At 49.6% G+C, this 15,620-nt stretch overlaps 1 protein-coding gene across 1 annotated transcript in view; it reads left to right on the plus strand.

Annotated features, from left to right (window-relative positions):
• Positions 1 to 15,620, plus strand: part of NXN (nucleoredoxin) — a 47,458-nt gene that overhangs the window by 18,697 nt on the left and 13,141 nt on the right. Inside the window, exon 2 of the mRNA XM_021524904.2 lies at positions 15,342 to 15,459. Coding sequence (XP_021380579.2) covers positions 15,342 to 15,459 — 118 coding nt within the window. The remainder of the gene's footprint in view (positions 1 to 15,341; positions 15,460 to 15,620) is intronic.

The following is a 15,620-nucleotide window of genomic DNA, read 5'->3' on the forward strand; positions in this document are numbered from 1 at the left end:
AACAGAGATTCAGCAGGGATGCAGCACTTCCCCTTTGTCAAAAATGACTGGGTTTTTCTTTTTTTTGTACCCTAGCATGCACCTCCCAGCCCCTGCTGCTGTGCCTTTGTATAGGGCTGTGTGCAGGCACCCAAGGGAGGTGTGTGACAGCCCCAGCAGTGAGTAATTTAAAATCACACCTGGGAAGTGTGGAGTAGGAAACAATCCTGCCTGGTGCCTCTGGGAGTGGATGTGTCTTCACTGGCTTGGCTTTTCAGGTGGGCAAAATACATTTGCTTTCACTTGGTGCTGAATTTTCTATCTGCACTGGCTCTGCTGTGGTCAGCCCCTCACAGCCACACGTGTGTGTTACACTGGCTCAGTTGTCCAGGTGCTTTTCAGCATTTCCACTACAAAATCTAGTTGCAGTAGCACCGAGTTGTCTGCAAAGTTGCTGTTATTTGGTTGGTTTTTGGTTTTGTTTTTTTTTTTTAATACACCATTTGCTGAGGAACTTCTAAGAGCACACAGCTCCCTGGTGTCTCCAGTGGAGCAGTAAAACTGTAGCACTCATGAGTTGTACTTTTTATAGTTCCTTTAGTCTGCAGTTTTCTTAGTTCTTTCCCCTTTGATGTTGGTCACTGTCAGAAAAGAAGTTTGAAGCTGGTTGGATAGGTAATAGCTGATAGATGTTATAAAGTATTAGTAAAGAAATGGGAAGTGACTGTGTGGTGGTGGTTTCAGCAAGAACACCCAGTGAGAACAGTTGATTTTGGTGTTGGGGAAAATCAATATAAACTTGTCTTTTGCCTGGTGTGGCAGAGGGAAGCAGAAATCCTGCAAGCAGGTTTGTATCTGCATGAAGCTTCCATTACTGAAGAGCTGTCTATATCCTAGGAGAGGCTTTATTTATTCCTTGGAATCCTGAGTTTTTAGAGCATGTGCTGGCCATGCAAACTCTCAGCTTTGCCATAAATCTGTGTTTTGGCAGTGCTTGTCCAAATGCCATATTATCCAGAAAGGAGTAGATAGGGGATTAGAGCAGAATCCTTTGCTATTTATGGACTCCCTTGGGGAACACATTGTAATATTCTTTTGAATGGGCTAAAAGGTAACCACAACAACCCAAAGCTGCAGGTGCTAAATCTTCCCTGTGGCCCTCCTGTAGATCTACAGGGAGGATGGAGGGGGATATTTCAACTTGCAGCTCTGAAATAGCCTTGTTCTGGCTTTAACCATCTGCCACCTGCTGATTCCCTGGGATTCGGAGCAGAATCTGGCACTCCTGCCTATTTATTTATTTATTTATTTATACAAACAGGTTGTTTTTGGGGATTGAAATCTCTCGTTTCCTAAGCTAGCAGGGAGTTCAAAGGCATGAATTTTGTGCAATGTGTGGAAGAATCTTTGGTGTAGAAGTTGCTCATCCTTTCCCCTGGAGCTGCCGTAACCAAGGCGGGTCCGCGTGTCCCTGTTGGCACGGAAAAGGAGGAGCAGGCTGGGTGCCAGGCTGCCAGATGGAGTCTGGAAATGTTCAGCCAAGCTGCTGCTGGCTCAGGCTGTCCTGATGCCCTTCAGCAAACTGAGCAGCAAGGACTTACCCGAGAAGGGCTTTTCTCCTCCTTTTGAAGTTGTCACTAATCCAAAGTGCCGCCGATTCTGTGCCCGGAATTTAACCAGGCTCCAGCTCTGCCCAGTGGAGGGAAGAGCTGCTCAGCCTTTCCTGGAGGAAGCACAAAAGACCAAATCCAGCTGTGTTAGAGCTACTCTAGAAGGTTCTGTGCAGGTGGACTCTTCCTTTGGCTGCTTCCTGGCCTGACTGGGCACCTGGACTCTCAGACACCCCTTCCTTTGCCCACCACCTTAAAAACCCATGTGGGTAGTTTCTCATGTGCAGGGCAAACGCCATAAACTTCATAACTTGAAGACACAACTCTCCTGCAGGGTTGCAGCCTTACAGACCAGCTGGCTCTGGTTTGGTTTCTCAGAGTTTGGGAATTCCCTGGGTTTGGGTGTTTATCCCAGCTGCCCAGCCCCTGGGCATGGTGTCTGCAAGGGGGCCAAGGTGAGCTCCTTTCTCACTCAGTGCTGGGGGAGTGCACAGACTGTGAAGTGCAGGTTTCTTCTGCAAAACTCCTGCTTTTTATTAGGAACAGCAGGTTTGTTCTTGGAGAGGGGAGCATCTGCTTCATGCAAGGCTTAAAGTGGCCCATTTTTGTGTGTGCTCCCTGAGAAACAACAAAAATCAGGAGCAAACACACGGCCAGGGCTGCCTTTTCCTTTATGTGCCTGTTTAACTGAATAATATGCCTGGCCTTGCCTTTGTGTTTACCTTAGGGTTTGTTATGACATTGAAGATGGATTTTTCCTGGCTCTTGCACACACAGCATGTAAAACCAACACAGCTCAGTACACAGTCAGTGTGTGAAGCCTGGTTCAACCTGGGAGCTCGGGCTGTACTTGGATGCACCCCATTGACAGCAGCTTTGATGATCCTGGTGGGTCCCTTCCAGCTCAGGCTGTTCCATGATTCTGTTCCATGATTCATTGCTCAGTTGCACCTCTCAGACTGGGAAGCTCATCTCTTCTTGTGCTTGTAGCCATTTGCTCTGCTTGTCAAACACAGGGCTTGTTTCAGATTGGTTTTTCTGGAAATAAAGATATCTGAGAGAAGAGAAAGCTTTGAGGTATTTCTGTCTTCAGCTCTGGACTTGTAGAGTTCTTGGTAGCCATGGGGAAGAAGTGTGTTAGCATCTACAGCAGGTTTTGCTGTCTCCTTTTAGTACAAAAAAAAAGTTGCCTTCTAATCTTGGGATGATTTTTGTACAGACTTTTCCTTCAGTTCTCAGTTTCTGAGCCTTTCATTCTTACCTAGAAAATTGAAGTTTCTTTCCTCCTGTGCATCATAATTCCTGGGAGATTATGTAATTTATCGATGCTGGTTTGTCAGGAGAGACTTGGAATAAAAGCCTTTGTAGTGTGCTGCTTAGCTGGCTGTATAAACATGAAAAGTACCAGGTTTTTAACTGCCTGGCTCACATGGCTTTCCTGGGCTAAGCTTTAGCCAAAACACTCCTAGATAAAAGCATACTGAGAAAGTCCAGGTCAGGCAGAGCTTTTCTGAGAAGAGCTATATAACCCTGATCTTTGGTTTAGTTTTATTTCTTGTAACCCCTCAGTAAGAGCAGGGAACGAGGATAAATTGTTTTCATCTCTCAGCGGTCAAGGATTAAGACGGATGAGGCAGTGGCTTGCCTGGAAGAAGCTGTTCAGTAAGAGCCTGGCTGTGACTCCTCTCCCTTGGATCTTGGACGAAACTGCTTTTGTGCTTCCTGCTGCCCAGGCACACTTCCCCACACTCCTCCTTAACTATCCGAGCTGGTGAGTGATTGCCTTGAGTTTTCTGAGGTCTTTGAACTAAAATAAACGAGTGAGGTCTCCCATCTGTCACTTGCCTTTCACCTCTGGGCACAGGGGTTTGAATCAGGTGTGGCATTAAAGGCACAGGGTTTGGTGCCCCTAAGGTCACATCCTGCTGAGCCTCTCCTGGGGGATTGGGAGGCCCCTGGCACCTTTTGCAACTCTCCCTTGATGATCTCATTTTGTTAATGAGCATCTGAAGGAGGTGCTGCTTGGATCTGGATGGGGGTTACAGGTCTGGGACCGGATTGATGATCCCTCATGTTCTGCTCTGAATGCTCAAACACTGCTGGAGAAGGAATATTGGAGAAATACCCAAGTTTTGGGGCTCCCCGAGGTGCTGCAGTAGCTGGAGTTTTTGAAGCCCCACAAGAATTGCCTACAGAACACAGGGCTGCTGTTTGCTGCTGTTGGAACAGACAGCCCCTGAGTGGCACCTTTCATGCTGACACTAAGTGAGGACCAAAGCTTGAAGAGGCATTTTTACCCTCTGTACCCCAAGCCAAGGGCTCTGGGGAGGGGAGGGGGTGGGTGCTGCTCAGGCAGGACCCTGGGCACTGGTGCATGGCAGGGTGGCTGCCTTCCTTCTTTTCCTGCTCTTTGATGTGCTGTGGGATATGTAATGAGCATCTGCCCTCTAAGAGAAAACAGATTTGAGTTCTGAAGCTGGAAAAAGAGGGAGCAATTTTGTTTAATCATTTTCACACAGATCCACAGGCGTTTCTGTAAGAGTGAGCAGCATCTGGTTCAAGGGCAGCCTTGGCTGCTTTGAGCTCTCCTGCAGCTTCTGCAGTCTCAGGCAGAGATTGATGTTCCAGATGCTGTTCTCAGCAATCGGATCAATGATGTGCTTATTTAGACTTTTCATTTTTTAAAGGAAAAAAAAAAAAGCAGTAGATTATACTTTTTAAGATTATCTGAAGTATCAAAGATCTGTGAGGGGCTTTGTTTTGTTTGTTTCCTAGATCAGGGCCCTGCAAATTCTTTCCCTGGTTATGAACTCCACAGAAAGCAGGAGGTGTGCTGCCTGCCTTGGTACCTGGATATTCACCCATTCCCTCCCTTCAGCTTCTAGCCACTGCAAGAAATACAGGATTTTTTTATTCCAAACACAGAGTATTTGTTTTAAGGAGAAAGTACTAAATGCAGTAATGCCCCTGTGCCCTGCAAGCTGCGCTGGCTGTCCTGGTGTGCACTTTGGGCTGTCTCCAAACTTGTTCGTGTATGTGAGAAAATTACTGAGTGACAGGGAAAGTGCTGGAAAGCTTTGGGGATTTGATTTAAATCTGATGAAAATCAAGGCTGCTGCTTGTTCTCCTCTGCCAGCACCCATTGGGGTGGCTGTAAAAACGGCTGCTGTGAGTTTGTTGAGTGGTTTTCCAAACCCAGGCTTGTTATTTATCATTTCCATCCATCCAGCATCAGTGTTGCCCTCCCAGACCTCTGTGGTGGTTGGTGTGTTGCTTGGGAGGACGCCACTTGCCAAAATCCCTGGATTTGGCAGGAGCACTCCAGGAGTCCCATGGGAATGAGAGTCCTGAACCACTGTCCCAGCCTTTATCTGCTGCCTTTAATTATGGAGATCACAAAAAGCTGGGGTTCCTGGGGAGGCTGAGGCAATGTTTGGCTCCTGGCATGCCCTGGGGCTGTCCTGGGATGAAAGTCTCTGATGGTGATCAGTGAAAGCTGCTCACCAAGAGGAGCCAACAGCATCTTGTCCATCTCAGGACCAGTTTGGCTGCTGGGATGGACCCTCAATCCACATTTGGCTTTTGCTGACAGGAACACGTGGTGCCTGAGCAGGCCTGGGGTCTAGGCCAGGGTAGGTGTCACATATTAATTTCTGCCCATTCAGGTTCTTCTGACAGCGTGAGATACAGAAAAAAAAAATTCCCACAAAGTAAGCCGGAATTAAGCCTCAGGTTTTGTTCTCATTAGTGTAAAATCAGAAAATCTGATGTTTCTGATGCCTCTAAGGAGAGAAGGAGAATTAACTCCCGGTGAATGTAGGCAGAGGATGCTTAAAAGGCAAATTGTTCACATACTTTCTTTAAAATTTGCATGAGTGTAGCAAAAGGTCATCTCAACTGCAGTCTCCTCCTCAGATCCTGCCTGCCGGTGGCTGATTGCGAGAGCCTGTTGCTAAGTGTTCCTGGAAACAGAATAAAGATGAAGCAAGATAATTGAAGGAGAGGAGGGAGAGGGAGAGGAGGGGAAAGGCTTGGAAGCGCAGGGCTGCCAAACGAGATGAGCTCTTGGAGTTTGACTCGGGGGCTGCATTCAATCAGTTCTGACCCAGGGGTGGGGATGGGGTGACTAAGCCTAAAACTTCATGGCAGATCCTTGGAAAAAGTCACTTGGACACAAGTGGATGCGTTTCCTGTGGCTCATCCAACTCCAAACATGCTGCTTCCTAGCACTGAGGCTGGAACGGGGATGGGGAGATGGGCTGTGCTCCCACGGTGCTTTTCCTGGATAAAATCCCTGTTCTTGCAGCGTGGATTTAGTCACCCTGGGATCATCTTCTGGACAATTCAATAATCATGGAAAGCAACAGGATTAAACAAGAATGCGAGCAGACAAATCCAGAGCTTGACTAAGGCAGAAAGCCTTCAGCTCCAGGTGATTTGAGGGGTGTTATCTGTCCATCTCAGATCAGGCTACTCTCTGAGGAAACAACTAACGGTTGTTTTGTATGTTACAGAATCAAATAAACCCCAGTGCAGCTCCTTTTTATTGCTGAAAAGACAAGGAAGCAAAATTTCTTGCTTATCTTTGGTCTTTCTCAGTAGTTGAAGCTCTTGTAAAAACACCAGGCTTTCTCCAACTCTGTGAATCTATTTCCTGGAAGCAGTTTTAGTAACTGTTTCTGGAGTGATTTTTATCATCCCAGAGCATTTTACAAACTGAATATAGTAACAGCTGAAATACAGCCCCATCTGAGGAGGTTCACTGCCAGCACACAGAAGTTTTCGGCATGTTATAAAAGAACACACAATTTGCTTTTTCTTTGCACAGAATCTCCCATATTCTCACCAAAAACATGAGGTTTTTGTGTCCCTCTTGACACAGAGGGCTGGGTGGCACCTCCTGCTTTGTTCTTGACTCAGAGACTCAGTGGCAGGGCTGGTGCTGGGTATCCTTCTCTCTCTGAATCCTCCTCCTCCAGCTGGGGCTGGCTGTCAGCAGAGGGAATTAAATATGCTGCATCTTATCTGACATTTTGAACACCCCCGTGGGATTCACGTTTCATCAGTTCCTGGCAGCAGCTCCTTATTTCTCCACGACTGTCTGTGCCATGCTGGTGGTGGCAGGAGGGACACGGTGGCCAAGGCTCTCTCTCACCAGTGTCCTCCCTTCATCCATATGCTGACTGCAGGCTCTTGGCTCCTTGGGAGCTTCCATCAGCGGAGCTTGACCTTGCTTCTGATTTTTCACTCTCTGTGTTCATCTTCTTAACTGGTTTGACTGTTGCAAAATGCAGAAGAGGGAATTGCAGGCTGCTGTGCCATTCCTCCCGGGTCGATGGCTCTGGAGCTGGGGCCTCCTGTGGCTGGTGCTGGGTTTCGGGGACAGATCGGGTTCCCTCTCTGCCCTGCACCTGGCCCACCATGTGTGTGTGTCATAAACCCCTCAGCCCCGTCTGCTGGCCCCATCCTGGCTGTCCCACCCCTTCCTCTGTGCCCAGCCCATACCAGGACTCTGCTCCTTTCCCTGTCCCTCCCTTCTGTGTTTCCAGTGTGATGGAAAAGCTGCTCTGCAAAAGGAGTGGGTGAAGAAATGGCTTCTCCAACTCCCCACCCGCTGGTTTGTGCTGCAGTTGAGGTGTTGGTGCATCTGATCTCTGGGCAGCTTCGTTCTGCCCTGGTTTTTAATGTGTGCAGGTGATTAATTGCAAACTTGGGACTCTCAGTGACGTTTTCTCATTTAGAGATCATTGGCTGGGGCAGGATGACATTTCCAGCCTTTCTGCCGAGGGGCTGAGTGTCAGCTTGGGGAGCAGGAGGGAGAGGAGTGCTCAGCACGGGAGCATTTTCCAGCAGCCTGTGTTCCATCTGTCCTGCTCGTGTCACACCTCACTCGGATGCTCTTCCCTGCAGGCACCCAGCGCTGGCTCAGGCCAGCACAGCCCTGGGGCTCAGCTGTGCTGGTGAGGTGTGACAGGAGGGCACAGAGGCCCTGAAAACACATCATCCTCAGTGGTTTTTGCACTTTTGGTGGTGTGATGTTTGCTCAGGATGGACTCGGGGCTCCAAAGGAGAAGTCCCTGTGAGCACTGTAGCTGCTCCAGGCTGTGGGATCCCTTCCACCCCAAGAGCTGAGGAAGAGCAGGATTACTCGGGGCTGTCAGTGGCAGGGATTGCTCTTTCCAGCTGGAGCTTGAGAGCACCTGGCTCTGGTTAGTTCCTGGCATCTTTGGATCTGTGGTTACGGAGTGAATCCCTTGAGCAGAGCCTGTTGCATGCAAAGCCCCGAGCTGCCCCCGCAGCCAGGGCTGTGGTTATGGCCTCTGTAGCTCTGCAGCTGGGTAACCTTTGCATGAAAATCCTCCTTGGCTTGCAAACCAGGAGTGCTGCCAGATGAGATTCGGTGCTGAGACACCGAGATGGATGCAGCTGTAGGGGGGACCAGAGTGAGCAGTGCACCCTGAGATCAGCTGGAGAAAAGTGGCTGCTTTTAAACAGTCTGAGTGTTTGCAGTGATGCAAGAGCTGTGTTGAGTGGAGCTTTTTGTAAGGAAGCATCACAGTGATGTGATGGATGAGCTATTGCATTTCAAAAGGTGCTGTGGAAAAGCAAATTTGCCATCCAGCCAGTGGGTGCCTCAGCAGCAGTGGGCACAAGAGGGTATCTATGATGCCTTGATAGTTTTAGAGGAATCTTTTGTGTAGCTGCTCTGGGGGATGTCCTGGTGCTGACTTGTCACTGCTCTGGCTGCTCCTGGAGCCCTCCCCAGGGTGTGTTACAGTGCTAACAAATACTCCATTGTTTTCCAGGATTTTGTTGGTCTGATTGTGTAAGGTTCCCTCATGGATTAACCACTGAAAACAAAACAGAAACCCCACTAATAACCTCATTGTGTGCATTAAACAAAACAAAACAAAACAACAAATCCCGATTTCCCTGCTGATTTAAAAGGCTTTTGTGTTTGGTGGGAACTCTGTCTTAACTCAAGGCTTTTCAGAAGTGTTTGTTTCTTAATGATCCAGGATTGCAAGGTGTTTGACCTTGAGATTACTGCCAGCACTCAAGTGAACAGTAGCAGCAAAGGCAGTGGGTAGGAAAGCCATGTTCTGGCAACTGTCCCACTTCCAGTGACAGATGAGACATGGGACCAAGGGAGGCCCTGAACTCCAATTCAACATCCCAGACTCCCGCCCCACCCCTCGCCGTTCCTATAAACAGATGGAAAAATATCCCTTTCCCATAGACAGAAATTATAATTTTTTTCTTATTGCCTTTGTGTTTACATAGCTATTTCTTACTCAGTGTTGGTCATCTGGGGGAGTAATTTATAGGGGCCATGGATGATAGACTTCTATATGTGTCTTAAATTTTTCCCACATATGCTTTAACTCCCACTGCCCTCACTGCTTTTTGTGTGTTTGCAGAAAGAAAAAATGTTTATTAAATACCTTGCACATGTGCAAGCCCCTTTTTAAGAGCGGTGCACAAGGAGGAAAAAAACCCATTTATTTGAAATACATGGAGGTGTGTTTCCTAGTTGTGGGTGCAATGCTGCATCCTTAAATTTCTGCATTCTTTGGGCTATCAAATACAATTTGAGGAAAAAAAAATATTTATGAAAAGCATCCTCATGGTGTTGATAGACCAGCCTGTCTGGTGGCACCCTCCCTGCTCGATTTCCTGGCTGTGTTGTTATCTGTATGTTTAGTCAAATGCTGCTTCCTCCTGATCCTGAGATCAAATCGAGCTGCCATCCCAGCAGCTCTTTGAAACCCGCACATGTAAAACAGCCGGGCAGCTCCCGTGTCTGCTGCGGGCCCTGGGGCTTTGCTCTCCATACATCATGTTAACTGCTCTTCAGCCCTGCTCAAATTAAATGTTTTCCTATCAGCTGTGGGCTGTGGAGGATGCAGCCTGTCAGCTGTGTGTGTGGCAGGGGGAGAGCAGGCAGCTGGGCTCGGAGCCCCCTCCAACAAAGCGCTCGGCTGGCACAGCCTGGCAGATTGCAAGGAGCAGCAGCAGCTCTGGGAGCGGGGTGCTGAGGGAGGAAGATGGGAGGAAACGCCAGGACACGAGGTTGGGCTGGCCCAGGTCCCCCATCGCAGCCTTTGGCTCAAGGAACAAAGAGCAGCCCTCGGCCGCCGTGCCAGAAACCCGTGGAGAGGATTTCCTTCCTCACCTCCAAACCTGCTGCTGCTCTGCTCCCTGGTCAGGAAGAACAAAAGCCCAGGGTCTCCCCCGTCCCCCCAGCAGCTGTGGGGTGATGTGGGCAGAGCTGGGCCATGCTGTGCCAGGCTCCCACCATGGAGCCACAGCAAGGAGAGGATGGAAGTGACAAGCACGACTTTTGGGTTGATTTTTTTTTTTTTTTTTTTTAGGTTTTTGTTAGCACCGAGTCACATTGCTGGAATGTCCCCAGCAGGTGCTGCCAGGCCGAGAGCCAGGGGAAAGTGGTTGGTTTTTAACTGGGCTTTCAGCCACTGCAGGCAGCACACAGGGAGGGGAGCGATGGGGTCTGTAGGACCCACAGCCCCGGTGCCCTGCACTGTCCATCTCAGCTGTTCACATCAATCTTGTTTATTGCAATTCCAAATCCTCCCTCCTCAGCTCATTAACGTTCCCGGAGCAGACATCTCTGTCACCATTGTGTTTTGTAATTAGATTTTGATTTACTTTCAGAGAGAGGCGACAGCACAATGGACATGAATTTATCCCCAGCCTCGCTCGATCTCCTCCGTGTCACAGGGTCAGACCTTGGCGTGCACCATCTGGTCTCCCCCCACTACTTGGCTGTGTGCTTTTCCCTCACCACCTTCTCCTTCTGCTCAGGAGGATGCACGAAGGAAAAGGAGCAGTGAGGGAGGGCTGGAAGAGGAGCTTTTGTCCAAGCTGAGCTTGAGTGGTAAGGACAGGCGTGAACTAGATTTAAATCGACAGGGAGAGGGAGCAGCCTGTTGTCTGCAGAGCCTGGGTGGCCCCTGGTGCTTGTAAGCCCTTTAAGGCACGATGTAAAAGCTGCAGTTTAACACTGTCAGTCAGCCAGGACAGAGGGGTTCCCGCAGCGCTGGAGCACTGGGAATGGCCATGGATATCTCAGCCTGGAGCTGCTCTGTGTGGCAGAGCTGGACATTGAGCTCTGCTGGTCCCTGCAGCCCTGGACCAAGGGCACTTTTCCACCTGAGTGCTGCTCGTGTGTTCCTCAGACAGACTTCACGTTTCAGCCTGTGGCTGTTGAATGAGAGGCCAGCAAGAGCTGAGCCCATGCTGTAATGGAAACCCCTCTGTGCTCTCACATGGTCACTCATGGGGCTGCTGGAAGGTGGGATCTTTCCAATGCCTCGCCAGAATTCTCCAGAGCCTTGGAGGTATTGCTGGTAAGAGTGAATTTTTAGAAAAGTGGCTTTACATTTGTGCTAGTACAAAGCAGCAGCCACCCACAGCAGGAATATGTTCATTTATAGCTGCCTTTGAGTATTTAAACTGGCTTTGTCTTCTGTTGCTGGTCAGGGTAGAAGTGTGGATGCAAGATGAGTGGAGACCATTTCTGCCCTCTGCATCCCTGGGTGGAGTCAGCTCCATGTGCTATGGAAGAGGGAAGCGTGAGAGCTTTTATGGTCCAGTTTCACACAACAGCAGAGAAATGCAGCCCCCAAGGAGGGTGGGAGGACCACTTTCCCAGCAGCCAGGGCTCAGTGCACTGCAGGCAGTTTTGTGCTTTATCTCTGCCAGCATTCACTGCTGCAGCTCAGGGTTTATGTGAGCGAGTGAATGCGACCAGGACTGATAAATCAATCAGCACAACCAAAAATAGCACCCGGCAGCTGCTGGAAGTGGGGGATCCCTTCCCCAGCAGAAGGAGCAGAGCAGGAGGGGATTTCATCCGCCCCGGCCGGGTGCCAGCCCTGGGCTGCTGGGGAGACCTCTCGTCTGACACCTTTATCTGGAAAAATTACTGTGCCTGTCTGCAAACGTCTCCCCAGCCTCTCAGCCAGGAATTCCCAGTCATCAGGATGAGGAGAATAATGGAGCCAGTACGGGTGGGGAGAGCAGCCTTGTGCTGCTGCATGGTTGATGTCTGGGGATCACCTCAGCCCTCAGATCATGAGAGATCTCTGAAAGCCTCTCACAGCTGGCTGTGGATGGAGTCATGCAGGGAGCCCCCAGGGTTTGTGGTTTCCAGGATGTCCTGGTGATGCTTTTGTGCAGGGATAAAGTTACCCGAGGAATCTGGTGACTCTGGTTTTTCCACTGGACGGCTGCACTAAACCACCTGCACAGGAGCCAGGGAAGTTCCTGTAAGGCTGCTCAGCCTGCACAGAGGCTTGTGAGGGGCTGTATTTCCTCACTGCTTCTCCAGTGGGTGTCCTGGGGTGAGCAGTGGCTCTAGCAGGCCTGAACCAGGAGTGAAGGGCGCTGCGAGAGGATCAGCTGCTTTCAGGCTGAATAGCCCGTAGATTATTTCCACATCTGTGTTAGCTTTGGCTTGATATCCCACAGATTTGCAGCAGCTGTTGGGAAGCAGAGCAGAGATCCCCTCTTTAAATGGATGATCAAATCCTTAGAGTGTGTGGAGTATGTTATTTCTATGTCATCCTCTTCACGGCAGGAAAAACAGCTTTTCAGAGTTGCTGAGGCAGCACTCTGCCCTGCTGCCTGAGCTATCATGCCATCAGCCCTCAGTCTCACAGCAAGTTGTAATTTGCTTTCTGCATCCCACACCCAGCCTGACACAGAATCCTTTGTGAGGTGTGTGGTTGTGCAGGTACCCATACCAGGGATGCCTTTTTTCTCCTGGATTTCCCTTTCTGCATGGACCACAACCAGCGGGTGTAAGCTGAGCTTGTTCCCTTTGCAGAATCTTCACATGGGCAAATCCTTGGCATTTTACCCTGAGAAAAACTAACTAGCACAATGGTTTGCCACAAGACAGGTTGGGTCATCCCAGTGGCTTTAGGTGGAAGCTGTAGTTGAGGTGCACAATAATGGCACAGCGTGGGAATCGCACAGGGAGCTGTTTTCAGCTTGGCTAAAATGAACCAGCCCATTTCCTAGCAAGGCTCTGCTCTTTCAGGTCAGACCTGCAGTAAAAGGAGCCATCAGGCTTCCTTCCCAAACGTCTGACAGGCTCTGGAAAAGCTGGAATCTGGCTGATGAGGGCCAAGGTGGTGGGAATTGTGGTAGATCCTGGCACTCCTCCTGCGGCGCGTGCGTTTCTCATTCCCCATCAGCTTTCCTGGCGCACAGGGGACTCGTCAAACCAAACTGCTCCCACTTTAAACAGCACATTCCTGGATGGAATTCATATGGTTAGTGCATCGAGACCACTAACTTCCAATTTTTTTTTTGTAGTAGGCTTCAAATGGCAACCCTACTCCAGTTGCTTTGTGTGCAATTGTTGTGTTTGTTCATTGGTGTTGTGTGATGAGTTTCAGGGATAACCCAGGCAGCAAATCTGTTAAAAATAGGAAGTGCTGCTCAGCCTGTAGGAAGCTCTAAAACTTTGGTGTTACCTGGGCTGTGTCTGGGAGCTTTTGCACAGGTGCAGGGTAAAACCTTTCCATTTGAATTGCTTTTTCTCATTCACCCAAGGTGTGACTGAGCATGACATGATGGTCTTTAGGTTCAAGTCTCAGAGCTCAGCGATGGACGTGCTCCCCCAGCATTAAGAGATGTCATGTTGACCTCTTTTGATGCTTTTTGATCCTTTTGACACACACCTGGCTTCATGCTTGCTTGAGGCATTCTCCTCTGGACCCTCACTGGTGAGTGGGAAGTGGAAACTCCTAATTTCATGGGGACAGAGTGTCTGGATTGCAGATTGTCTGCCAAGAGCAGTGCCTGCAGTTTGTATCCAGTGGGATCTGATGGTTTACACATCCTGAGAAGACCCAGGACCAGCTGTTGGCAAAAGCTGCCACACATGCTGGATCTCACAGACTGCCTGGAGCCAGCCATGCCACGCTTGCTGCAGTGCTTTGGGCAGGTTTGCTTTGCTGTTATCCCCTTGTCTGGGGTGTTCCAGCCCCCTCCCTCTGAGCACAGCGAGTCCATGCAGCCTCTTGGCTCTCAAGTGCAGACCCTGCTGCTTCCCCAGCCAAGCAAAACTGCCAGGACCCACCGTGATGCCCCCGGGGAGCTGCTTCTGTATACAAAGGACTTGGCAAAATGAAGTGTAATGTAAGCAACTATTTAAAGAGAACGATCCGATTGCTAGTTGTAATTTCCTTATTGTTTGCAGCACCCTGTTAAATGCCTGTGATCCTTATAAAGAGCTTTTCCCCACCCTTTAAACTTCACAGAAGTGGATTTTACCTTCTGTGTTTGAACACTGTCATTGTGAGGGGGCTGGTCTGTGCTGAGTACAGTTTCTTTATTCTTTTCATGCCCAAGGCCATTTGGTTTGTGAATTCATTAATATGTCTGTTGGAAATGGAAGGCTGGGGGGTAGGACACAAAACCTTGCCTCTCTCTATGTCCCCAGATCATTCCCATCTCGCGAAATGGGATTGCCTCTCTTTGCAAATCAGGAACAGCCATCTGCAGAGTTCTTCCTCTGGGAGCACCTGGGTGCAGTTTCTCTGTGAGATACTGGTGGAAGCAGCAGCACATGATGGTTTTGCTGGCTGGCACTGCTGGGCCCCTTCTGTGCTTCTCCAGTGCCTGGGTTTTATTCTCCAAACTGCAGCACGTTGCAAACACACGGAGCCCGAGGGGCTTTGCAGAGCAGAGCTTGATGTTAGGGGAAGCTGGAGATTAATTTCCTTCCCCATTTGGCTCTTGGTTATGGTTTGGCTTTTGTTTGAGAGTTTGATAGTTCACCACTGGGCTGTCTGGGTTGAAATGCTTGGAGAAATGTAAGGAAAACGAGGTGATGGCAGCAGCTCCTCCGTGCATGGTGGGGAGAGCTGCCCTGCCAGCCCACACCTGCAGGCTGGGCTGTGCCAGCAGCTGCTGCTCCTGTTCCTCATCCCAGCCAGCTTCTGTGCATGAATTCAGCTCTAAATCATCCTGTGCCAGAAGCATATCCTGGGAACGTGGGCCCAGGAGCCTGTGACACCCAGAGGGCTCCGTCCCCCCTGTGCAGAGCCGAGCACACGCCCGTCCAGACTGGGATGCCCAAAATGTGGCCATCAGCCTGCAAAGCTGGCACTGCAGGATGGATGAGCTGGGCCCCCAGGCTGATGTCAAAGCCCTTAATCAGCTCCTGGGAACAAACCCGGGAAGCCCCAGTTGCAGAAGAATAATTTTTTTTTGTGTCTTGGCCTGGTGCTCAGCCTGGCTGTGTCTTGGCAGGGGTTGCTGGTTTGTTTAATGAACATGGAAATGGGAGGGGAGGAAACTGCCAGGGAAGCATTACAAATTGCTTCAGAGCAGTGGCATTAAAAGTATTTGTGCTTACCATGTCTTCTAAACAAAGAGCTCAAAGCATGGCAAGTATTATCCCAATTTTACTTGCAAAAGGTAAAAGCAGGAGGAGGAGAAGCTTTGCCTCTCTCATGGGCAAGCCCAGAGAAGGTGGGAGACACACAGAGGTCTCACCTGAGGTCCTGAGGGGATGGTGGTGATGGTGAGGGTCTCTCTGGGCACTGGGCCAGCAGCTCTTCCTCACATTCCTTCACACTCATCCCTGAAGCACCAGCTCTGTTTCTTTGTTCACCTCTGACCTCTGCTCCGAAAGATGCTAATGCTCCAAAATCTTCCTCTTCACCAAGCCAAGTTTATCTTCCTTATCTCCCCTTCCAATCTCTTTTCCAGCTGAAGCTGTGGAACAAGTACAGAGTCTCCAACATTCCTTCCCTAATATTTATCGATGCCTCCAGTGGGAAGGTGGTTTGCAGGAACGGCCTCCTGGTCATCCGAGATGACCCTGAAGGTAAGACTGGAGTCCCCAGTGCCACAGAAACATGGACACACAGCTGCCTTTTCATCTCGGTTCCTTCTGAATGGCCTGGGGGGGAGGGAACAAAGAACTATTGTCATACTTAACTATTCAAAGCACCGTGCTATTTTCGGCGTAAAATTTTCTGCATCATT

The sequence above is a fragment of the Lonchura striata genome, chromosome 20 (genome assembly GCF_046129695.1).
Source record: "Lonchura striata isolate bLonStr1 chromosome 20, bLonStr1.mat, whole genome shotgun sequence".
Taxonomy (NCBI): domain Eukaryota; kingdom Metazoa; phylum Chordata; class Aves; order Passeriformes; family Estrildidae; genus Lonchura; species Lonchura striata.